Raw genomic sequence first — 24,604 nt, forward strand, 5'->3', positions numbered from 1 at the left:
TAGATTTTGTCTTTTTATTATTATTATCATAGACCTTTTTTAACAGCTTGCAAAAATAGCATAATCAAATATATACAGAAAACTCTACTTTTAAAACAGCTATGTACATATCCACACAAAAATATATTTGATATATAGCGATCATGATGCCAGCATTAGAAAAAAATATTTTTACAACACTCAGACTTACACACACACAAATCCTTGAGACCTTTAGTTCATTGATAAGTTATACAACATGAGTTAATCGTCCATGCCGGGAGTTTCTCCTTGTTGTATTCTTGATGCTATTCTGATGGCTTCTTCTAGGGACGGATGATCACTTAGCTGAGGAGAAAGTTGGAGATAAATGGAATAATTGTTTACAGATTCATGATAACAAATGATTTCAAAATTGTCAATCATTCAGTTCTAATAAGACAGAAACACTCAAATAACACACTTTCCTTTTGTTGGCAATGTAAGCTCATTAATCAGAACTGAATGGCACATCTATTTTACGATCAATACAAGATTGATTGGACTAAACCAACTAAATCAATCAGTTCTCTATGAATACAAACAAAAATGATGCAATCAATGATCATGGGTTTGTTAAGTGGTGACGTACGAAACACTGTTTCCTGGTCCAAGCCGCTGCTTATTTGAATTGATATTTAAAAAATATTTGTATGATAATTTTTTAGTCCTATCACACATTAAAGGGAATTTTATATAAAATCATGGTGTACACGACAGTCTCTGGACTTGCTATATCACAGACCCCAACATTTTAACAATATATAAAAAAAAATTATAATTGTTTGGCCATATATATATATATATATATATATATATATATATATATATATATATATATATATATATATATATATATATATATATATATATATATAATGGTCGTGATATTCGGCAGTATTACATCGCATTGTAAACATTTATAACTACCATTTGTTGAGTCTCCCCATAAAGTTTGATAGAGCAATTGGACTCAGAAGCTGCTTTACTTGACTCACACTTAACAAGCAGAATATTATTATACAGTTATCTGCAACTAATTTCAGCTATTTATTACATGAGTGGAAATTATTTATTAAATAGCACTGTATATGGATTAATACAAATATCAAGGGCTTAAAATTAGTATTTGTGCACTTTATAGTTGCTGTTTAAGATTTTGGTTTTATTCATTTTGCACTTATTTTCTATTGGGAATTTCCAGGGTGTGAGTGAACAGCATTTTTTTTTATTTTTGTGTGAACTATTTATTGATCATAAAATATCCTGCCATTGGAATTGTTAAAATCACAGAAAACTGAACTGAATTTTACATAAATTTTACAAATAAAAAGAGATAAGTAACACAAACCTTTATACGTAATTTTAAAGAACAGTTTCTTTTTTTTTGTAAATTGTATGTTTACATGGACACCAATAATCAGATTTTAATAGGATTCAGACAAAACTCTAAGAGTCTACCACGTAAACAGTAAATTTTATTAATCTAATCCGCCTAAGTTTATAACTAAACAAAATTCGGATTAACCAGATGTGGAGTATGACGATTTGAAGGGCAGTACAGACATGGAAACATCGCAATCAAATTATTACCGCCATGTAGGAGTTTTCACCGCATTTTGCAACAGGATAGTCCATACACAGATGGCTGTTTGATACTATTCTCCACAACTACCAAGTCAGTTAAGACCACAGACACCGTGAAATGAGTTTTTTTTCTCCCATATGGCATGCGGTATCAAATTCAATTAAAACAACAGTCTTCCACCAGTCCTTATTTCGCACTCGCTTCCAATACCTCAGTTTGTCAAAGGGACATGAATAAAATGTTTCTAAATGAAAGTGAAACTACCTAACTGCAGCTAAAGTCAAAGACTTTAAAAATGAAACACCTGAAATTACATGAAACTCCAGAGGAAATGTGGATAGTGTGGTGACGCAATGATGGTAATTGATCTAGGTGCTATAACATGTAAAACAGGATCATGAAAGGAACTTTTAAAACTCAACTCATGTAAACACCTCAAACACCACATCATATTATTGTCTTATTCAGATTAAGGCAAATAATTCAAATACTGATGTCAAAGTAAACATAGCCATTGTAGCTTTGGATTAAATACTTTAGGAAATACAAGTAGTGAAGTATGAAATATATTTGACTTTGACTATATTTGACTATAATCTGACTTAGCTTAAAATTATTTTGCTGAGATGCATAGCAAATTTAGTTTTACAACTTTCCAAAGCCAAGACCTAAAGAACATTCCAGAATACTGTTTCACTTGACATCTTTAACACATCCTGAAAGCAAACACCTAATGGTAAAAACCCCCAACAATAATTACATGTTTCCACCCTAAAAGGGGCTTAAGGGTTTACAGCATTAACTGTGAGCTGTATTATTTATTCCCAAGTAAACACATAAACTAAGTAAACATATGATTTAAGATTTCCAGCCCCTCCTAACTGTGTGTGTGTTTGTATTAATGTGACTCTGTCTTTGAGAGTATGATTCCATTACGCATGTGTATGTCTGTGTGTAAATATATATATTTATGCTATACCTGCACAGCTATGTGTGTGCCGTTAGAGGTAGCCAGCAGAGTGACCGGGTGTGGGCTTGTGGAAACTTCATGTTGTTCCTGATCCTGGATCAGCTCCCCCTCTTCTGTCTGGTAAGCTGCCAGATCCGGCGTTACGATGGCCACCTAAAATGTAAATAAAGTGTGTGTATTCAGCAAATGTAATGGCTTCTGCAGGTAGAAAACCAGCTGGATGATGTAAAAAAATCCTTACTTGTCCCTCAGTGCCGTCTGCAGATACCATAGTAACTGAATGTGCTCCCCCTGAGGAAAGCATTGCTTCATGGGCTGGGATTGTTATGGTGGTCCCCTCTTGTGTTACCATTGTAATCGTGCCTCCCATAGCCTGCATATCTGCTTGAGACAGAACCTGAGGAAAGAAAAAAAACAACCAAATTCAGAAAGTCTGAAATTTTTCATTGTTTACCTGAGACACAACTGCATAAACCGATTTGACCACAGTAAATATTATACAACGTTTCCATTGTAGATTTGTCTTTTGTATCATTTATATATACACAGTTGAAGCCATGATGACAGTAAATAATATTTTACTAGATATTTTCAAGACACTTCTATACGGCTTAAAGTGACATTTAAAGGCTTAAGTAGGTTAATTAGGTTATCTAGGCAGGTTAGAGTAATTAGGCAAGTTATTGTATAACGATGGTTTGTTCTGTAGGCGATCGATAAAATGTATAGCTTAAAAGGGTTATCAATTTTGACCTTAAAATGTTTATTAAAAAATTTAAAACTGCTTTTATTCTAGCTGAAATAAAACAAGTAAGACTTTCTCCAGAAGAACATTTTCATCATTTGGGAAATATAAAAAAAAAAAAAAAATTGAAAGGGGGTTTAATAATTCAGATTTCAACTATATATATATATATATATATATATATATATATATATATATATATATATATATATATATATATATATATATATATATATATATGATTAAATCAAAATGTCTTATTAGACTGCAGCTCTACACAAGAAGTTTGGCCAGAGGAGAACTGTTTGTGCCTAACTGAGCCTGGTTTCCCCTTAAGGTTTTTTTTCCTTCACTTTCGTCAATTGGTAAAGTTTGTTTCTCGCCAATGTTGCCATTGGCTTGGTTGGAGTGGAATTTGTGGAGCTGGCCATCAGCATTGGATTTGTTTTTCAGTGTTTGGGTTTTTAGCAATAAAATAAAAGGACACTGAACTGAACTTCAACTCTGAAAAATGGACTGAAGCGGTTTCAGTTTAACTTCTATGTTAAGCTGCTTTGACAATCTACATTGGAAAAGCGCTATATAAATAAACATGAATTTAATTCAATTTAATTTTTTGAGTATGTTCATAATACTATATTTGTACCAAGCAAGCAAACCATGCACAAAGTGCACACATTTGCATTTGTGGTGAAAGACACAGGCGAGTCATTTATATAACACATTTGTCGCACACTAATAGTTTTAGTTTTACTTTAAATAAATGTGTTAAGGCTTGACGTTTATGGAAAGTTACAATATGATAATAGGCTACAACAGTTTATAGTAAATTACACTCGATCATTAACTTGTCTGTTTTTTTAGGGCTACATGTAGTTCATTGGATATTATTTTTGATAAATGTTACATACACCAGTGTTACTAATAATCAGGTGCAGCAGATTTTCTTCTCAAGGGTTTGTTTACACAACAAAAAAGTACTAAAATTGATATTTCAGCATTTTTTAAAAGTTGAGAAAACAATAATCCTTATTAACATGGTGAAATTGATGTAAAATACTGCATTACCCATGCTCAAATGTAAACTACATGTAAAATGTTTACATGGACATCAGTAATCAAATTATTTGCCTAAATCTGAGTAAGACAATAATATGATTTAGGTGATGACCGAAAGTTGCTTTTTGAATTTTTCTTCTTGATCCTGTTTTACATGTTATAGCACATAATTTGATTAATGTAATTGTGCCACTGCCCTGTCCACATTTCCTCTGAGTTTTATGTAACTTTGGGTGTTTCAGTTTTAATTTCTCGACTTTAACTGCAGTTTGGCACTTTTACTTTCATTTAGGAACATTTCATGCATCTGTGTATGTATAGACTATCCTGTCGCAAAATGCTGCGAAAATCCCACATGAAGGTAATAGCTTTATTGCTTCGTTTACATGTCTGTACTGCACTTCAATAATGTGACTAAAATCAGCATACTCCACATGTCTCAATTCCGTTTCTGTTTAGTTCGATTATGACAAAATGTCTTTGTGGTCTAAACAGTCAGCCTAAATAAATACAAAGCAGATTTCTCTTAGTGTCATCACCAACCTGTTGCGTGCCATCCTGGGATATGAGAGCCACATGATGTTGTCCCATGATCTCAGATCCTGACACTTGCTCAGATCCAGAGTCGTCATCCACCACACTTGGAGTATACATTAACCCAGGGTCATCAATGGCCTCTGAGAAAGATGCGATTTTAAAAACTCTGTTAGTCAACCAGTATCATTAGATCATAATATCTGCCTGGAGATTTAAATAAGCAGACCTGCAGGAGGCTCAAAATAACCTTCTTGCTCCTCTTCTATAGGCTCGGTGTCATTGTGTGCGGTGCGTTTATGCATGGCTAAGGTTGAAATCTGCTTATACGTCTTTCCACAGTGATTACAGTTGTAGGGTTTGCAGGGCGTATGAACCACATGGTGCTTGTATAGACTGGAGTACTCTGTGAAACGTTTGTCACACCCAGGAACTGTGCAGACATATGGCTTTTCACCTGAAGATGATGACATTAAGACACTTTTTCAGTTTATAGTCTGAAATGATAGTTTTTGTGAACTCAAAGCTTCTGGTTTGAATTGAAGAGATCAAACTAAGTACCTGTGTGGATCCTCATGTGGTTTTTGTAATTGGTGGCACTTGCAAAGGCCCTTCCGCAGTTGGGTTCGGCACAGTAATATGGCCTTTCGCCTGTGTGAGTTCGGATGTGGACTTTACGAATGTTGGATGTGGTGAAAGATCTCCCACAGCCTTCAAACGGACATTTAAAGGGTTTTTCACCTACAAAATGAACATTAAGCAACATAAACAACAAAAATGATAATAACAGACTCCATGTTTTTAATGCAAAATGAAGTAACTAAAACCTTTCACACAAAAATGAAAGTTTACTGTCCCTCAAGTGGTTCCACAAACCTTTAGGAGTATTTTTTTCTTCTGTTGAACACAATCAAATATATTTTGAAGAAAGATGAAAACCTGATACAGGGTTTCTGCAGGTTTCACCAAGTTTAATTTAAGACTTTTTAAGACAATTATAAATGAAATTTTAGACCTATAAATGGCTAAAGGCTAAGGTATTTTTTAAATGACCCAAATGGAAAAGATTTTTTTTGCCCTATCAATTTATTTTTATATATATAATTCAATATATTTAATAATACAATAGTAATTTAATAATTTAAAAATACAATATTTTAGATTTTATTTCTTAGCAAAATATTTTAAATATTGTGTGAAAACATGCAAGCTCTAGTTGTATCAAGACACTTTTTACCAACATAAACTTAAAGAAGAAAAATAAAAAAATGTTTTAAAAGTTTTAAAAACTAGAATAATCTAAATGTATGCACAACAATCTGTCCAGGTCAGTATCCTCAGCAGTAAATACACGTAGCACTTTTAAACAAATGTTATTGTAAGGAAAATAATTAAACCATTATGAATAATAGAGTTAAAATTGAAATAAATAAAATACTGAATAAAATTAATAAAAAGTTTAAAGTTTTATTGAGATTATTGTTGGTAATTGTATGGGTTTTGTTCAGATTTGGTAGCAATACATGAACAAAGAAAAATTAAGACGTGTTGATAAAAGCTTTAAGACCTACAACACAATATTTCAGTGAATTCAAGACTTTTTAAGGCTTAAAATTTGATTTTTGAGATTTAAGACATTTTAAGACCCTGCAGAAACCCTGTGATATCCACTGACTATTAAAATAAGAAAAACTCTATCTTTAAAATATCCTTTTCTGTGTTAAACAGAAGAAAAAAAGGTTTGGAACATGTGAAAGGAGATTGTATATGTAAATAATGACAGAACATTTTCATTTTTGGGTGAACTATTCCTTTAAATGCAGACCTGGAAAGTTCACCTGTATGTGTTCTTGTGTGTTTTTGTAAATCTCCAGAAGTTTTGAAAGACTTAAGGCAGTTGAGCTCTTGACAGCGGTACGGTTTCTCTCCAGTGTGTGTTCGGACATGACTCTTGAGACCATATCCTGAAAACAGCAGATAAAAATAAGTAAAAATGCACATACAAAAGAAAAGAAATGCTTTATTTTTGGTAAAACCTTTACCTGTTGCAAACTTTTTGCCACAACCCAAATGATCACAAATGTAGGGCTTATCTCCAGTATGTGATCTTTCATGAACCTAAAATATAGAAGTCAAGAAGTGGGTAAATTACTGCACAGCCAAAGTAAACATTTAATTACTAAGGCCTTAGTGGAACATATCAATATGAATATTCGACCTTCAGATGGTGAGCTGTAGTGTAGAGTTTTCCACACCCTTCATGTTCACATCGGAAGGCCTTTTCTCCAACATGCTGGATTCTAGGTGAACGACAGTCTTGACCCTGCAGTACAATCTGAGGACACAACAGTGAGTCACTGACTTAATAAGCGACTTATTCAGTAAATGCAGAAAACAGTAGAAGTGTAGACAGTACCTGCATATGGACACCATCAGAGTCCCCTCGACCAATTAACCCTGTGCCACACTCTGTGGCCTCCATCTGCAAAAAACACACGTTTGTGATTACATCAGTATAAACAGATTCTTCAGAAATTCTTCCTCTACGACATTAACATCCAAGATAATCTACTTTGACACAATCTACATTATAAAAATAGCTATAAAAATAAAGTTGAATTGACTTAACTGTGATATAAAATGATTTAAAGTGCTGCTTAAATACAAAATACAATTTCTGTCATAATTTTTGCACCCTCATGTCTTTTCAAACTTTTTTTATTTACCATTCAATGTTTATATATGCATTATTGTCTAAATTAAGTCTGGTAATCTTATAAAGCAATGATGTGTCATCAGAAGACTTATATTAAACATTTAATTCCATATTAAATGTATTTTTTCAAGTCTTTCAGAATTCTTTGAAGCCTATGTCAAACATCCTTCCAAAAATCTTAAAAATATCAGTCACACTTAACAATAAGGTTTCATAATCAATGTATTTAACATGAACTAATAATGAGCAATACATGTACAGCATTTATTAATTATAGTACAACATTTACTAATGCATTATTCATGTTTGTTAACATTAGCTAATGTAAACAATCTGAATAATCTGAATAGCGGCAGGCCACTGATCTTCACCTTAGTAGAGTATTGCTCCAGTACACTAATCGTCTCGGCATCAATCGTGCCCTCTGTTTGTAAGTCTGCTACAGTACCATCAGCCTGGATGGCCAAGATGGTGTTGGACTGAGGCATATGTTGAATATATGCAGTGGTGCCATCCTCCAACTGAACAGCCTGTAATCCGCCCTGATCATATGTTTCTGGAAAGATTGTTGACATGAACATTTTATCAGAATTAATAAAACATTTACTTATATAATACAAAATAAGAAACAAGTGTCAAACTGTAAAATTACATTCAGAAATGCTGTAAAACAGATTAAAATTTGCTTTATAAAAATAAACATCTACAAACATTATAAACAAAAGTAATTTACTTGCATTATTCAGAATAAAATAAAATTAATAAATATAATAAAAATTAACAAAAATTAGTGACATTCTCCATAAACAAGTCGAAACAAAATGAAAGCATTTCAGCATCGACATCACAATGTGCACATTTGCAAGTCACATCGTAAGATACAGTTGGATTCAGAATTATCCCCCCCCCCACCTGTTTATTTTACCAGCTCACCTGTTTATTTTTCCCCAATTACTGTTTAACAGAGGAAGGTTCACATTTCTAGACATAATAGTTTTAATAACTCATTTCTAGTAACTGATCTGTTTTATCTTTGCCATGATGATAGTAAATAATATTAGACAAGATATTTTCCAAGACACTTCTATACAGCCCAAAGTGACATTTAAAAGCTTAACTAGGTTAATTAGGTTAACTAGGCAGGTTAGGGTAATTAGACAAGTTATTGTATAACGATGGTTTGTTCTGTAGATTATCAAAAAATATATAACTAAAAGGGGCTAATAAATAATAAACCTTACTTTTTTTTATTAAAAAATGTTTTTATTCTAGCTGAAATAAAACGAATAAAAAAAATATTAATCAGAAATACTGTGAAAATGTCCTTGCTTTGTTAAACATAATTTGGGAAATATTTAAAAAAGAAATAAAAATTCAAAGGGGGCTAATAATTCTGACTTCAACTGTACGCAATTTGCAGTCTGAATTATAGTTGACGAGGAGCTACAGAATTGTATTTAATTACCTTATTTACAGTATATGGAATTTATATGATTTGTGCAAAAAAGGGGGAGGGTTTTTTTCTTAGAATTTTTGTCGCGTTTCTAGTACAAATAGCTACATTTCAAAGCGAAAAAAAAAAGATTATTTTACCTACCCAACTGGCAGATAATTTCACTTGTTTCACAAGGAAAAACTCTTAATTTTGGCTAATTTCTTCTGAAGTTTTAAACAAAACGTTATCTTTTTACTTGATCTAAGAATTTTATTTATTTATTATAAATTTTTCATTTAATATTTGGACTAGAAACGAAACAAAGTAGGAAAAGCATTTTTTTTGTATTGTGATTATTTAATTTCTGTACCTGAATACTGTTATACTCCCTAGAAAACCACCAAATAGTGCTATTCAAATCATCTTGTAAAAACTGTATTCATATTGCAATATTTAATCGCAGACAAATAAAATATTGCAGTATCAGGTTTTTCCAAAATCGTGCAGCCCTATGTGACAGTTTAAACACATTTTTCTTGACATTAATATAATTATAGAAGTCAATTAGATTATAATAACATAACACAGAAAATACAGTTACAATACAATTAAGTAGAATCCTTAACATGCCCAATCCACTGTAATAAACAGCCATTCAGAGACAGACCTTTGGGTGCGTGAATGTAAGCAGTCGTTCCATCCTCTAGTTGCACAGCTTGCCCATCTTCTAGCCTCAAACCTTCTCCACCTATGAAAAAAGGTTACTTATAAAATCAAATATGATCTGGTTATGTGTGCTTTGCAATTACCATAAATACTAGTAATATGCATGCAAGTAATCAACTAATTAACACTAAATAATATACCCGTTTTAGACATTGGCAGGTGCTGGACATAAGCAGCAGATCCATCCTCCAGCTGAATCACTTGTCCCTCCATTATTTTGTTTTCTGTGAGAGAAACTGTTATATGCTGTAAGATTTGAACAGCAAGTGTGCAAGACAAAAAATATGCAGTCAAGTTATTTAATGCAACCTATATTATATACAGGATGCCTTCAAAAGTGTAAATCAAATAGCATTTCAAGTGCAGAATAGAAGATTGTGTGCCTAAAAAGTAGCTCTAAAAATGTAGTTCCAGTACCTTTAGGGCTATGTTGGATGTATGCTGTGGATCCATCCACCAGAGTCACTGCCTGCAGGCTCACGGTGTCCATTCCATCAATATTGTCATCTGTATGGCAACAGTTGGCTGTTATGTGTCTGTGCTGGAATATGCATGAAGTACAATACTGTTGCAGATATTTTATGCATATCCACCTCACCTGCAACTGTTACTGCCTCTGTCAGGCAAAGGGTGACCTGCTGTGGGTCCCCGTCCACACTCTGAAACTCCATGCCCTGGGTGTCCCGATTCACCTGGGCTAACAGCATGATCTGCCTGTACAAACCAGCCAACAGCCGTCAATGATTTGGTGTTTAATAACAGAAATAATACAGACCTGGGCAGCTTTACTGTTATGGTGTGTTATTAAAGTTGTTAATTTTACACTAGTTATTTATTATATTTTAGAAATATTTAACTTTCAAACTGCTAAAACAAATTGATTTTTGAAGATATTACTTATGATGATGGTTTTGTGCTGGTGCACTCTTCCTGTAGGATCTTTTTATTTGTACATTTTAATTAGTTGCATCAAAATGAATGTTAACCTTTCAGTACTACATTTTATTGCACCCTATAGAATTAGTTATTAATATTTTAAATATTATTAAATTTGAATATGCATATCTTAAAACTAATTAGCATTTTGTTTGTCTGTTTTATTGTCATACCAGCATATATTGTTATTTTCATGGCAAGGTCAATGCATAAAAAAGACATACAGTAGTGAAAACAGTAGTTTAAAAAAACATGCAACAAACTAACAACCTTTATAACAATTATACAATATTATTATTATTGACAATTAATAATCATTGAGAGTGCTAACTAAATAGACAGCTTTATAAACTAATATCAATTTTTGATGTTATCATCATTTCAATGCTTTAGAAACACTGTTAACTAATGCAGTATTAGCTATAAATCTGTAATACGTATTTTGATTATTCACTTTCAAATGTTGCCGATTCCCATTTCCGTTCTACTAGTAACTAACTACTCATTACAGACTGAATACATTTTGGGGGGATTTTTACATTCCGATACACTAGCACATCTGCTAGCTTCACTTATAAAATGTTTTATGTCTCATAGACCAACTCTGATCATCATACGTGGCTTGCAGAGATTTTTAAAAGGAAAATAAAGATTTATTAGAACAAACTAATGAAAAATTTAAAAGGGAATAAACCGATGTGTTCTCTATATGTATTTCAGCATTTATTTATGGATTTTGGAGTATTTAAAAAATGCTTTAATACATTAATTTCATAATTAACAGGCAATGGTTATTTTGGGGATTAAAAATAAAACTGCTTGTCTAAGAAAAAACATTGCATTCTGCAAAGTGGTGCAATAATAGGAACGTTGCGATTTGGCAAGCTCACCAAATATACACGAACTACCGCATTAGAGCGGGCATTTCTGATGTCCATTTTAGCCAAATAGCGGAAACATATTTAAAGAACACAACTTGGGAATATAAAAATAATTGCACAATTACAAAAATTAAATCGCAAAAAGCAGCTGATGTAAAGTTGTTCGTCAGTTCTTAGCTTTATTAGTTGACAGGACATCTGTCATGCTAACCCATCATCACATGTTAGCAAATATGCTACAATAATGCTCGCGTTTTACTCTTGACGTTTCCTCTCGTTTACATAATATACTCTCGTTGGGATTCATAAACTTATGCAATCACACAAACTTAAACAAAACGTTTCCGTCTTAAATAAAGCTGTTTAAAACAGAATGGGACGACCATTAGCCCGCAGCGAATTCGCTGCGGCAGTAACTTGACAATCACAATCGGATCGTTACAATTGTTGCAACCGATTACAACCCTGCGTCCAACTGCCTTTAATAAATAAAACACCGCTTCCGATGCATTTTCACGAGTTTATTTCGTTCTGCATTCCACATCGAATTCCACCGCTCTCCCATCGCCACGCTTTCCGGCTAAGCGGCGTCTGAGGAAATAAGGCACACTGGGTAAAAACACATTTATATACTAACCTCCGAAAATTTTCCAACAATCCCTTCGTTCGACCACCATGCACCAGGGCAGGAAACGCTATGCAGAATATACAACCCCAGAATCTGAATAACAAAAGAGTCCCTTCAACCGATTCTTAATACGCGGTTGTGATTGGCTGAAGCAGGATGCTGACACTTTACCATTGGTTAAACTTCCTTCGGTGCGAATTCGTGTTGTCAGAAATTCACGTTCCGGGGCACCTTAGGGACGCCATTCGGGTCTGTTGGGTGTATTGTTCAAGCGTGAATAAGCAAATCTCGCACAGAAGCGTCTGGGCATGGTATATCAATTAGGCGGATAGATGCCGTGGGTTTTGTGTATATTTATTTGAAAGCTATAACGCGACCAGTGGTTATATTGTTGTGCTAACCGCAGATATTAACAGCGTGTCACCGAAGGCACGGTCGCCATTTTGAATCGCATTATGTCATGGCTGGAGTGAGGATGCCTGGGCAATGCAGTGCAGTAGAACAGCTTCACCTTTCGCTGATGTCATAAACTCTTGTAACTTGCCTTTTTACTGTATGTCGTATATGTTTTCATACAAAACAATAAACATTTCAATTTTAACACGTTTACAAGTACGTTGTTTTTATATTCAGATAGACATAGGCCACTGGCTGTATTTTGAACAAGACATACAACTATTGAAACTATTTAAAATGATAGCTCTCAAATAATATTATTTACTTACTATTTACTCACCTTCAAGTGGTTCCAAACCTTTATGAAAACACAATAGATCAAATTTAGAAAATTGTTTGAAACCAGTAACCATTCTTCCATAGCAAAAACAAATTAGGAAGTCTATGGTTACTGTTTACAACATTTTTCAAAATATCTTTTTGTGCTCACAGAAGACAGGAACTTAAGATTTGTGACAAGGGCGAGGAAATGGCAGAATTTTCAAGTATTGAGTTAACTGTCCATCTAATAGACTCTGGCTGTTCTGGATTTAATAGGTGTTTGATTAAAAAAAATGATTAGAGCATTTATTTTATTTGTTGCAACTGAAACCAAATAGCCATTGTGTTCTTACTGCTTCTGAAGTTAAAATATTGGTATTGTGTTGTCAAAAAATAAATATAAACAGACTGTTATGCTGACCAATTGTCATTTTACACTGTAATGGACAAAAAATGTTCTTTTTAATTGGGAATAAATGACAACTGCATTAAAAAACAAACATGTTTTATTCAAACGCATTACTATAAATCGTATACAGAGATAATGAGAATTTACATGGTCTAATTTTTACCCCAACTGTGTGCGTTATATATTTTAGAAAATATAGTTATATATCGTTTTTATAATAAATACTGATATGGCTTTATTAGTTGTAATTAAATTCTTTTAATACAATTAATATGATTACATATCTTAAAGGCCAGCATGGTGAGATTGAAATTTTCAAAAATAAAGAAAGTTCAGTCAATGTAAATATGAATTTATAACATTCAAGTCGTTCAGAATTGTTCTTTGTGCTTTTTTTCTTAGCTTTTTCAATTCTTTAATCTGCCATAGTTGGGTCCTTTTTCCAAAACATCATCTATGTTTCATCGGCTTTTCTCACCTCAGTTTCTTTTTCGCATTTCAGCTTCTGTGGAAGAGGAGATGGCCAGACATGTCTATTTTTGGACAGAGAGTCTGGGCTCAGGTTGTGAAATCAGTTTCAGCTCAACCTTTGTGGTGCAATTTCTCACGTGAGTTTCTGTTAAACCCGTCATGCAAATTTTTAACTTTCAGCCCTTTTTAAATGATAAAGATAATCAAACCCACTAATCTTACAATCACCATGCATTACATACAGAGGCAAATGTCATTTCTAGAGCCCCAATAAAAGGAGGGCCTGTAGAGTGTTTTTTTATTATTAAATCACAAATTAAATTATTTGAAATTATGCATTCATGTATTTTCTTTAGTAGTCAAAATAAAGGGACAGTTACCATGAAAATATAAAATCTGTCTTTAATTGATGGATTCAGATGCAAAAAAAAAAGTGTATTTTCAATTTTGACTATAAAATGATTATTTTAGAATATTCTTTGCCATAACAGTGAAATTACAGAACCTACACAGAGCACTGAGAAAATGCTCATTAGAAGAAAATTTCAATACTTGGAGACTCCAATTATTCACACTCATGTCATTCCAATACATAAAGATGTGTTGAAATGTCTCTTAATTTCTTCTGTCATGTACCTAATTTTTCATGTTTGGATGAAGTATCCCTTTAAGAATCCAATAGCCTTGATGATAATTGACTTCTATTAGTCAATGATATCTAAAACGATTTGAGTCTTAATATTCAATTCACCCATGATTATTATTTTGCTTAGACATGAACATTCACCCTCCAATGTTTATGCCATGTGTGTCATCTTTACAATTTTGTGTTCAGCAGAGAAAAGGAAGTCATTAAAAAATTAGAACCACTTGGTGAAGAAATGGTGAGAATTTTGATTTGAGATAGGTTATCACCAAATTAAAATTTCCTCACCATTTCTTCACCAAATGGTTCTAAACCAGGGGTGTCCAAACTCAGTCTTGAAGGGCCGATGTCCTCTAGAGTTTAGCTCCAACCCTAATCAAACACACCTGAACCAGCTAAGCAAGCTCTTACTAGATATACTAGAAACTTTCTGGCAGGTTTGTTAAAGCAGTTAGAGCTAGACTCAGCAGGACACTAGCCCTCAAGAGTTTTGACAACTCTGTTCTAAACTTTTATGAATTCCTTTCCTCTGTTGAACACAAAACAAGATATTCTGAAGAATGTCGGGGGAATAATGTCTATTGACTTCCATAGTATTTTTTGATACAATGAATGTCAATGGCTGCTTTCCCCCAACATTCTTATCAGAATATCTTGTTTCTTTTGGGGAATGTACACTGTAAATGAGCAGTTTTACATATTTTGTGATTAATGTTTTTTTATTATTAATATTTATGCTTCTGAATCGCATTATGAGACCTTAATCTTTCTTCTGACAACTTTTAACCATAAAAAGTTGGGGAAAGTGACTTTTAAGAACATCTTTAATAGTTTAAAGTGATATATATTGTCTGGTTTGGTGTTGAATTTTATGCTGCAAAAACCTTGTAATAACTGGCAGTATATTCTGGTATTTTACAGATTAGTTATTTATATATCATTTCGTACAAGTTATCAAACTACTAAAACTACTAAAAGTCACTTTGTTAAGCTGTAGTAGAGTTGAATTTTTAACGTCAAAAATCAACAGAGCAGACAGAGTTCAAGCTCCAATTATGAAATTCACAACAATAAATAGATGGAAAAACAAAAAATACGGAAACTGTTAATTAACAGATAATTTTTACAGTGTATATTTTGGGTATTTATGCCATTAACAGACTATTCTACATCCTGTAACATGAACACCAAGCCATAACTCTCCAGACTCCAATCACATTAAAAACATGTTCCCAAGAGCACACCAGATACTCTCTGTCACCACTAGATGGATGCAATGACGGTTTCAGGCTGGTCAGTGGCTCACTATGGCAACCTCAGTACACAGTCGAGGCACAGATCCCTGTGTAGTATTTTAGGGAAAGAACAAAAATTGTCAAAATTTGGAGGTGTGTTCAATGAACCAGGATTAAGGTATGATTACATTTATTTACATGTAACACAATTTTACAGATATTCAATTCTAAATAACTTGAAGAGCTGTTTGTGTTAATAGAAGTCAGTCAGATGTCAACTGTAATTTTGCTGATTTGACTGTTTTGCAGATTATTTTGTCAGATCTACAATGACATCAAGTCCTCAGGAATCTAACAGCCGAAACTTCCTACCCTTGTTTATGGGTAAAGGCAAAAATATCAGCTTTGTTCTGGACTGCTCAGAGGGAATGAGTGGCGTTTTAGGAGCGGTGAAGAATTTAATAATCCAAACTTTATTAACTAAAGCTTCACTCAGAGACTCGCTCTTCAACATTATCAGCTTTTCATACAAGGTGAATATACAATGAATCACTTTCATCATACACATCCCACAATATTTAGCATCTTAAAAAATAATAAATAATAATAATAAAGTTCCTAAAGCAAATGAAGTTGTTTAACTGACACTTTTGTGTTTAATATTGATAAAGCTTATTTGTAACATGTAGCCTTTATATTCAATTATTGAGTAAAAATAAATTGCGGTTCTCCAATGCTAGGTAAATGATTTAGAAATCGTAATAATATTGATTGCTTTTGACCTTTACTTCTTTAGCTCATAGATTTGATCCTTTTTTTACCATCTAAAAATAAAGAGAAAAAAATATTCAATTATTTCTTAACAACAACAAAGTAATTTGTAGTAATCATTATAGTATTAATAAAAAAAACACTTGCACACTTTTATCATACATATTATAAATATATATACATTCACTCGCCACTTTATTAGGTACACCTGTCCAACTGCTCGTTAATGCAAATTTATAATTAGCCAATCACATGGCAGCAACTCAATGCATTTAGGCATGTAGACATGGTCAAGACGATCTGCTGCAGTTCAAACTGAGCATCAGAATGGGGAAGAAAGGTGATTTAAGTGACTTTGAACATGGCAAGGTTGATGGTGCCAGACAGGCTGGGCTGAGTATTTCAGAAAGTGCTGATCTACTGGGATTTTCACGCACAACCATTTCTAGGGTTTACAGAGAATGGTCCGAAAAAGATAAATTAGAACAGCGGAGTCTGAATTTGGTATGAACAACATAAATGGATCCATCCTGCCTAGTATAAACGGTTCAGGCTGGTGGTGTAATGTGTGGGGGGATATTTTCTTGGCTCACTTTGGGCCCATTAGTACCAATTGAGCATTGTGTCAACCCCACAGCCTACATAGGTATTGTTGCTGACCATGTACATCCTTTTATGACCACAGTGTACCCATCTTATAATGGCTACTTCCAGCAGGATAACGTGCCATGTCATAAAGACTGGTTTCTTGAACATGAAAATGAGTTCATTGTACTCAAATGGCCTCCACAGTCCCCATATCTCAATCCAATAGAGTACATTTGGGATGTGATGGAACGGGAGATTAGCATCATAGATATGCAGCAGACAAATCTTCCAAATATGGACCAAAATCTGTTGGAATAAGGCAGTTCTGAGGGCAAAAGGGGGTCCAAACCGGTACTAGTTAGGTGTACCTAATAAAATTGCCAGTGAGTGTATATTTGTGACCATGAGAGATCTGTGAAAGTGTTTTTTTTAACTTAAACTTTAAGAGTACAATTGATATATTTGGTTAAGAGGAGTTTGTGAAGAAGAATTCAGTTTTTCTACAGAATGGACACTATATTTGTGGGGCTATAATATTATGCAATACAACTTTATATTGGACTAGGCAACACCGTGGTCTTCTCGCATGCTGCCCTGCTCTCCTGATGTAGTCTATGAAGCGTTGAGCTGGATCCATACGTTACAGACAAGTTCTGGCAGAGACTTCCACACAGCACTTGCTTTGGCATTCTCTGACCCTGCCTGTCATTCTGTTCATCTGGTGACCAGTAGTGTCCCAGACAACCCTACACAATGCCTGGCTTCACTATCCACTATGGTGACGCGCCCTGTGCACACCTTTTACATATCTGACAAGACCTCCATCAACAGCGACACATCAGACTTCCTGCAGTGCCTCAGCTCCACCACTAGAGGGAGCTGTTATATCATGGCCCTCAATTCAGCTGGCGGTGTTGAGGAGGTCAGATGTTTTTTTGCGATGTTTCTTTTTTCTGCTCATTATTTGGATTTTAATAACTTAAAATGCTTTATAATGTTAAAGGTCAGTTTGTTGCATTCAACTGATGATTCGATTCAGAAGACAACATATGCAGAGGACACACTGCACTCAATGGACTTCAATCAGGTCCCATACTACAACTGCACAAGCTGTGTCTGTTCTATCCCATACTGGTATGGTGATTTAAATGTTTCTTGTTGAAGTCTTTATTATAATTGTTGGGAATTTCAAATATCACCATTCTGTCCTAGAGCCTTGAAACTTTAAGGAAAGGTAGTAACAACCATTTAAAACACTCAGAGTCAGATTGGACTGATGGTGACACTACAGAGATTGAAAAGTTAAAATGGCAAGTGAAAAAAAAAAGAGCTCCTAAACAACATTAAAGGAGTAATGCTAAATGTTGTAACACATTTTGTGCAACTTCCAGTAAGTTGCCTTTGTCAAATATCTAAAAAGTGCATGTGCAACTGAGATGAACAGAGAACATTGTTTACAACCCTTGAGACAAATGAGACACTTTTTTATGGACGGATTATTAAAAACACCTAGCCTACAATTTTCCAAATAACTTTGACTGGATTTGACAAAGAAAAACCACTGTTTGTTGATTAACATTTTTTACATATTAACATTTTTTTACTTGCCAAGACAGAACCAAAAAGTCAATAACAAATGTCATCTATAAAGACATCTTTGCAATCCAAATAGGACATTAAATATGTTCAAACTAAGCAAAGCCACTTTTACTAAAATTGCTGTAACTTTGGAATAATTTAGATCATCTCTCAGTACACACGGTTAATCTGCGTTTACGTAGAAAAAGAAAAAAAACTGGCCACTCGGTAAAATAAATAAAAAACGCGATAACTGCTATAATACTTATGTAACATAGAAGCCCTATCATACACCCAGCATAATAAGGCACAAGATGTGCATGATGTGCATCTGTGTGTGTGTTATTTTTCAAATAATTCAACAGACTGGAGTCAGTAATTTCTTACGTAATATTGTGTCTTTGCAGGTGTTCCCCAGTGAATCCCTTCAGCACAGCATCATGCGTCTCTGCAAGGGTAATGCAAGCAACTGAGCTTTTTCCTGGCAAACGTGTGCTGGCCAGGAGAGAGATGGATGGGTTTTACTACCTAGGGACAATCATACATCAGGTAGTGAAAATGAAAAATGGTAATCTTCAGTTGTGGTTGGTATAAGTTTTGAAATGTATTGTTTGCAAGATGTATCTTATGCTTAGCAGAGCTGTATCTGTTGGAGTAACAAATACAGTACAAAAAAAGTAGTTCATGGTGAGATTCATCATGGTAATATTATTCATAGTTAATTTGAATAATTGTTTGTATTCTACACTACCTGACAAAAGTCTTGTTGTCGATCCCAGTTGTAAGAGAAACAAATAATAACTTGACTTCTAGAATCATCTGTTTAACTGCATCCCAATCATCACAAATACTGCAGAAGACCTATTGGAACCTGCATGGACCCAAGATTCTTCAGAAATCTGTCAAGTTTGGTGAAGGAAAAATCATGGTTTTGGGTTACATTTAGTATGGGGGTGTGTGAGAGATCTGCTGAGTGAATGGCAACATTAACAGCCTGAGATATCAAGACATTTGTGCTGCCCATTACATTACAAACCACAGGAGAGGGCATATTCTTCAGCAGGATTAGGTTCCACATTAAAATTCACAAAAGCAAATAAGGTCAAGGTCCTCCAGGATTGGCCAGCCCAGTCACCAGGTATGAACACTATTTAGCACGTCTGGGCTAAGATGAAGGAGGGGGCATTGAAGATGAATCCAAAGAATCCTGATGAACTTTGGAAGTCCTGCAAGAACACTTTCTTTGCCATTCCAGATGATTTTATTAATAAGTTATTTGAGTCATTGCAGAGATGTTTGGATGCAGTCCTCCAAACTCATGGGAGTCATACACAATATTATTTTTTTTCCACTGCACCATGACTTTATATTCTATACTGTACATTATTTTTGTTAAAATTATTTTTGTTATTTTTGTCAAAATATGATTTGATGATGCTCTAAAAAACAAAAGACAGAATATTTTCAGAGTATTTCTTATAGTCTAATAATTTTTATTCTGGAGAAAGTCTTAGACTGTTTATTTTAGTCTGGTTGGAGTGAAAGCAGATTATATAGGCCTAATAAACATGTCAATATAATAAGCCCCTTAAAAATGTCTTTGTCAAACAAACATTAGTCATGACCTGTCACTCAAAAGCATCTTGCTATAGCTACTTTATTTATAATGTTGCCAAATGAGATTTCTTAAAAAAAAATTCTGTATAAGCTGTTTATTTCGTCATTCTTTTAACATTTGTTGAAGATACAGATATATATTTTAAATAAACCCTTTTAAGTAATGAGCTGTTCATCTTATACTATATATATATATATATATATATATATATATATATATATATATATATATATATATATATATATATATATATATATATAAAGTGCTTAGCATATGAGTACATCCTATTTTGAAAATAAATATTTTTCTCCATTTTTAGTGAATATGGGTAATTTATATTAGTGCATTTAAACAAAACTGATTTATTAAACAGATATATTTATTTAAATAATATTTTAGTCACATAACATTCCTTAGAAATGGAAAGATAATACATATAAATTCATGCAAAATATTGCAAAAAAACTTAAAAACTAAAAATTTCGACTAAATTGTATATATTCTTTGTTTCTCTTAATTTTTTGTTAAGTGACAGGACTTTTGTCCAAGTAAAAGTCAGACCTTACTGTCCTAAATCAATAATTAAAAATCAAGGCTTCATCATATTTGATTTTGGTAAAATAAGCATAAGCTAGAGGCCTTTGCCTTTCATATAAGCCACTTCTGATACCAAATGATCAACTAGAAGTCAAGTTGTTATTTGCTGTTCTAAAAACTAGCAAAGGCCTCCAAACATTAGGTTGGTGCTCAAAAAAATATTAACATGAACAACAAAAACATGTGCTGCTTAATATTTTTGTGGAAACTCACAGATTTATTTGTGTGTGGGGTGGGGGTGGGGGTATTATTTAAGTATGTAAAGTTCCAAAGAACAGCATTTATTTTAAATATAAATAATTTTATATAGTTAAAAAAAAAAATTTTTTTTTTTTTTTTTACTTAATTTTATGATCAATTCAATGTGCTCTTTTTTTTTTTAATGCATTGAGCACACACATTTTAATTGTGTAATAGTAATCCAAATTTCATTATGTACTTTTTTTTTTTTTTTACTTTTTGTTGATCTCTAGGGCACAGGAAACCTTTATATGGTAGAATTTGATAAGTCTGGAATGAATGGAAATACATTTATGGAAACGCTAAATATAGTTCAGCCAACCTGCCAGCCTGACATGGTTAATCTAGCCATTGCACATGGGCACAGTATAGTACCAGGGGACACCGTTTTAGCACCATGGGAGCCAGAAATGAGACGATACGGGCCTGGAAGGGTCATCTATGGTGTGGAGCCAAGAGATCCAATAAAAGGTGAGGTTTACAACCAATTTCGAGCCATTATTTTACTATAAATTCCAAAAATATTCACAAAATTAATCCAAGAGGAATTTGTTGTTTCTTTAAAGAGCCCATATTATGGGTTTTTGAAAATTCCCCTCCATGTAGTGTGTAACACAGCTCTAAGTGAAGTGAAGTATCCAGCTAAGGCTTAAATCTGTAAGAATACAGTGTTTAAAACTGTTGATTCATCTATAAAAGAGTCGAATCATAGTGCTTCAAACGAGTCGCCTTGATACCGACTCATTAGGTGTTTCGCCATGACGTACGAACGAAACAAAGTTTTTCACGTGCACGCGCAAACCCGGGAGATTTCAAACCTGAGGCCCCGCCCTCTGACGCAGTAACCCAGACACACACACACACACACCCACAAACACACGCACACCCACAAACATGCCGGTCGATTGAAGTCACACAGCAGATGGATATATTGAGTCTCTACCCAAAGATGAAACATCAGCATTATAACCAAGCAGTTGGAAACTTCTGGAAGCTACATGCTACAAAGAATACTTCATCTGAGTTTGTTAAAGGAAGGATCAGTAAAGAGTAACTGATGGACGTCAGGATGGGTTTCTTCCTACATTTCTCAAGTGTAAGTACGTGCGGTTAAAGTTGTTGCCTCGTTTACTCTAGCTTGCACATGTATTTAGTTGTGATTTGTTACTTGTAACCGCGTGTACTGTATCAGGTTAACTGGATATATTATCTTATCGCGTGCAAAGTCACGTTAAAAACGCGACGCGTGCTGTTTGTTTATGGAGCTCCGTGCTAGAGTTCTGCTCCCGCGATTTATTCGGAAATGTATTCCCGCGCCGCAGAAATCTGGCGCGGGGAGAGAGAGAGAGAGAGAGAGAGAGCGAGAGAACGAACGAACGAACGAGCTTTGTGTACTTTGTGCTGTGTGTGTGTTTTTATCCAGACAGCTTGGCTGTCTGGACTGTATACTGGGTGATATTTGGTTGTGTTCTCCGCTCTAGCGGGACCGGGCGCGGCGGGCAGAAAACGGAGCGGGTTCTCAGGCTAAAACCTGGCGGGTGCGGGCTGAAGCGGGAGCGTTGTCATCCGGAGGTGTGTGTGTGTTTTTGTGTGTGTGTGTGGTATGGCGAGTACACGACTGTCTCCTTCGTTGGCCATTTCCCTCTCTGACTGAAGGCAGTCGACCAATCGCGACAGACTGTCATCGGTCCAATCAGCGCAGATTAGCTCCGCGCTAAGGAGGGGTTTGGGAACAAATGAATCACTGGACGATTCATACAGGAGTCGCTGAGATAATTAGGTAAAAATAAATGCAGATTATAAGACCATGAAAGTGTTTTTTGACCTTGCATGCATATTAGACTGTTGTTGGAGACCCTTACAACCAAGATATGACCTTATTTCATGTATAATATGGGCTCTTTAAAGGCGATGACAGTAATTTAGGACTCCAGGTTCTCTTCTGGAATGGGATGACCGTTCACATCCCCAAAGCTCTTGCTGTATGGATTCCAGCCTCTCAGTATGAGCATATAATCAAAGAGCTCCAGCACTGCTCATTCAGGCCATGCTGCCACAGGCTTTCACACTGCAGCACAACGGCATGTTTTGAAATGCCAAATCACCAGTGCAGCCATCACAATCTGTTCTCCATTTCTCAATACCACTATCCAGTCAAGAGGTGCCAGCCAGCGTTCATGTCACCGCCAGTACTGGCCAACCAAAGGAAAGATGAGCTGGAGAGGAAAGTTGATCTTCAGCTGAAAGAACTACAGACTCAAGCATCTTCAAGCTCTGACACAGATGACAATGAGGAAGATATGGAAAATGAAAAACAACGGTCTTCGGAGTCAGAACTAGTGAGCCGCTCAATAAACACAGAGATTTCTTGCCTGAGAAAGCCATACGCTCAACCTGAGGCCAGACCAGCCTGGCAGTACTGGAAAAGAGGTTCTGCAGAACCACATCACATGAAGCCAGGTAATGGGGAAATGATTACAACATAGATATCAAAATGGATGAATACCTACGCAACCATTGAGTTTTAAAGAATATTTCAATTTAATTGAAAAAATAACTTAACAGTTGTTTGTTTATATTGTTATACATTTATGTTAGGAGTTCAACAGTACACAGAGGTAGCAGTTCGGTACATACCTCAGTTTGTGTATGTAAAGAAAGGACTCGAGCACAGGATGAGAGAGAATCTTATATTTCTATTGTTTTTCTATAAATGCAATTGATGGACGTGCATGACCACTCGGGTGTTCTGCAGTAGGCATGGGCTGGTATAAGATTCTGACGGTATAACCTTGGATAAAAATATGAGGGTTTCGTTAGAGATCTGCACAGGACTAAAATTTTAATCTCGCTCCCGGTTTTATACAGTACCCGACCGCTCCCGCCATATATTCAGTCTTTGTTCACCCGCTGCCCGACCCGACTATTCCCGCTAAATTTAGATCTGGTTTCCAAAATCTCACGTTAAAATTGGACATTACTAAAAGAGAGAGATAACACATAAAAGTGTAGGTTGTGCATCGATTGTAGGCTAAATGTCAGTTTTGTTTGCCCCTTTGTGATGAGACATGAGTGCCGCTTGACCATTGCGTGGGACGTGCGGAGAGGTTTGTGGCTGGTGAGGCACTGACTCTTTCATAGTCAGATTTACCAAAATATCCACTCAGTATATTTGCCAACTACCGATTGTGTTTCATATATCATATCAGCATTGTTTCTACACATGTAGCAGGTGCATATTGGGCCATGGAAGAATGTATAGCAATTAAATAGATCTCCCAAAAACACCCAGCCGGATGTTACAGAGTCCAGTCAGCCTATTAAAAGCGACACATATACACACACATAAACACACACACACACACAGGTGCTTTATTGGCATGCAGTGCAAAGCAGTCACGCTCATTTTTTTTTATCAGGAGCAATCTAATTAGGTCGCCCGCTCCCATACAAATTACAGTTCCCGATCGCTACCGCAGTATATTCGGAAATTTATTC

At 34.7% G+C, this 24,604-nt stretch overlaps 3 protein-coding genes across 17 annotated transcripts in view; 1 reads left to right on the forward strand and 2 right to left on the reverse strand.

Moving 5' to 3' along the window:
- Window positions 1-12,310, reverse strand: znf143b (zinc finger protein 143b). Of its 5 annotated transcripts, NM_200979.1 has the most exon segments (17): window positions 1-327; window positions 2,586-2,729; window positions 2,818-2,973; window positions 4,924-5,057; window positions 5,144-5,371; window positions 5,476-5,655; window positions 6,753-6,878; window positions 6,957-7,032; window positions 7,133-7,249; window positions 7,331-7,396; window positions 8,002-8,186; window positions 9,733-9,813; window positions 9,932-10,027; window positions 10,209-10,248; window positions 10,277-10,298; window positions 10,390-10,505; window positions 12,246-12,310. In NM_200979.1, coding segments are annotated over 14 exon segments (1,713 nt in total). In that variant the 5' UTR covers window positions 10,277-10,298; window positions 10,390-10,505; window positions 12,246-12,310; the 3' UTR covers window positions 1-243.
- si:dkey-8l13.5 overlaps window positions 12,031-24,604 on the forward strand; it is a 13,957-nt gene continuing 1,383 nt past the window's right edge. Inside the window, exons 1-9 of one of the 9 annotated variants that reach the window (XM_073929939.1) lie at window positions 12,031-12,221; window positions 13,865-13,970; window positions 15,640-15,892; window positions 16,024-16,247; window positions 17,639-17,995; window positions 18,077-18,207; window positions 19,059-19,200; window positions 21,340-21,577; window positions 23,015-23,566. In XM_073929939.1, the coding sequence (XP_073786040.1) occupies window positions 16,044-16,247; window positions 17,639-17,995; window positions 18,077-18,207; window positions 19,059-19,200; window positions 21,340-21,577; window positions 23,015-23,566 (1,624 nt within the window). In that variant the 5' untranslated portion in view covers window positions 12,031-12,221; window positions 13,865-13,970; window positions 15,640-15,892; window positions 16,024-16,043. Of the gene's footprint in view, window positions 12,222-12,442; window positions 12,790-13,864; window positions 13,971-15,639; window positions 15,893-16,023; window positions 16,248-17,638; window positions 17,996-18,076; window positions 18,208-19,058; window positions 19,201-21,339; window positions 21,578-23,014; window positions 23,567-24,604 lie in introns of those variants that run through there. The other 8 variants (XM_073929944.1, XM_073929938.1, XM_073929942.1 and 5 more) reach the window with 8 other exon arrangements.
- The window catches only part of akip1 (A kinase (PRKA) interacting protein 1), a 13,256-nt gene continuing 4,542 nt past the window's right edge, over window positions 15,891-24,604 (reverse strand). Inside the window, exons 6-7 of one of the 3 annotated variants that reach the window (XR_012393716.1) lie at window positions 19,403-19,550; window positions 18,027-19,179 (exon numbers count right to left, since the gene is read on the reverse strand). The gene's annotated coding sequence lies outside the window, so the exon portion shown is untranslated. Of the gene's footprint in view, window positions 19,180-19,402; window positions 19,551-23,625; window positions 23,898-24,604 lie in introns of those variants that run through there. The other 2 variants (XR_012393717.1, XR_012393718.1) reach the window with 2 other exon arrangements.

The sequence above is a fragment of the Danio rerio genome, chromosome 18 (genome assembly GCF_049306965.1).
Source record: "Danio rerio strain Tuebingen ecotype United States chromosome 18, GRCz12tu, whole genome shotgun sequence".
NCBI lineage: Eukaryota > Metazoa > Chordata > Actinopteri > Cypriniformes > Danionidae > Danio > Danio rerio.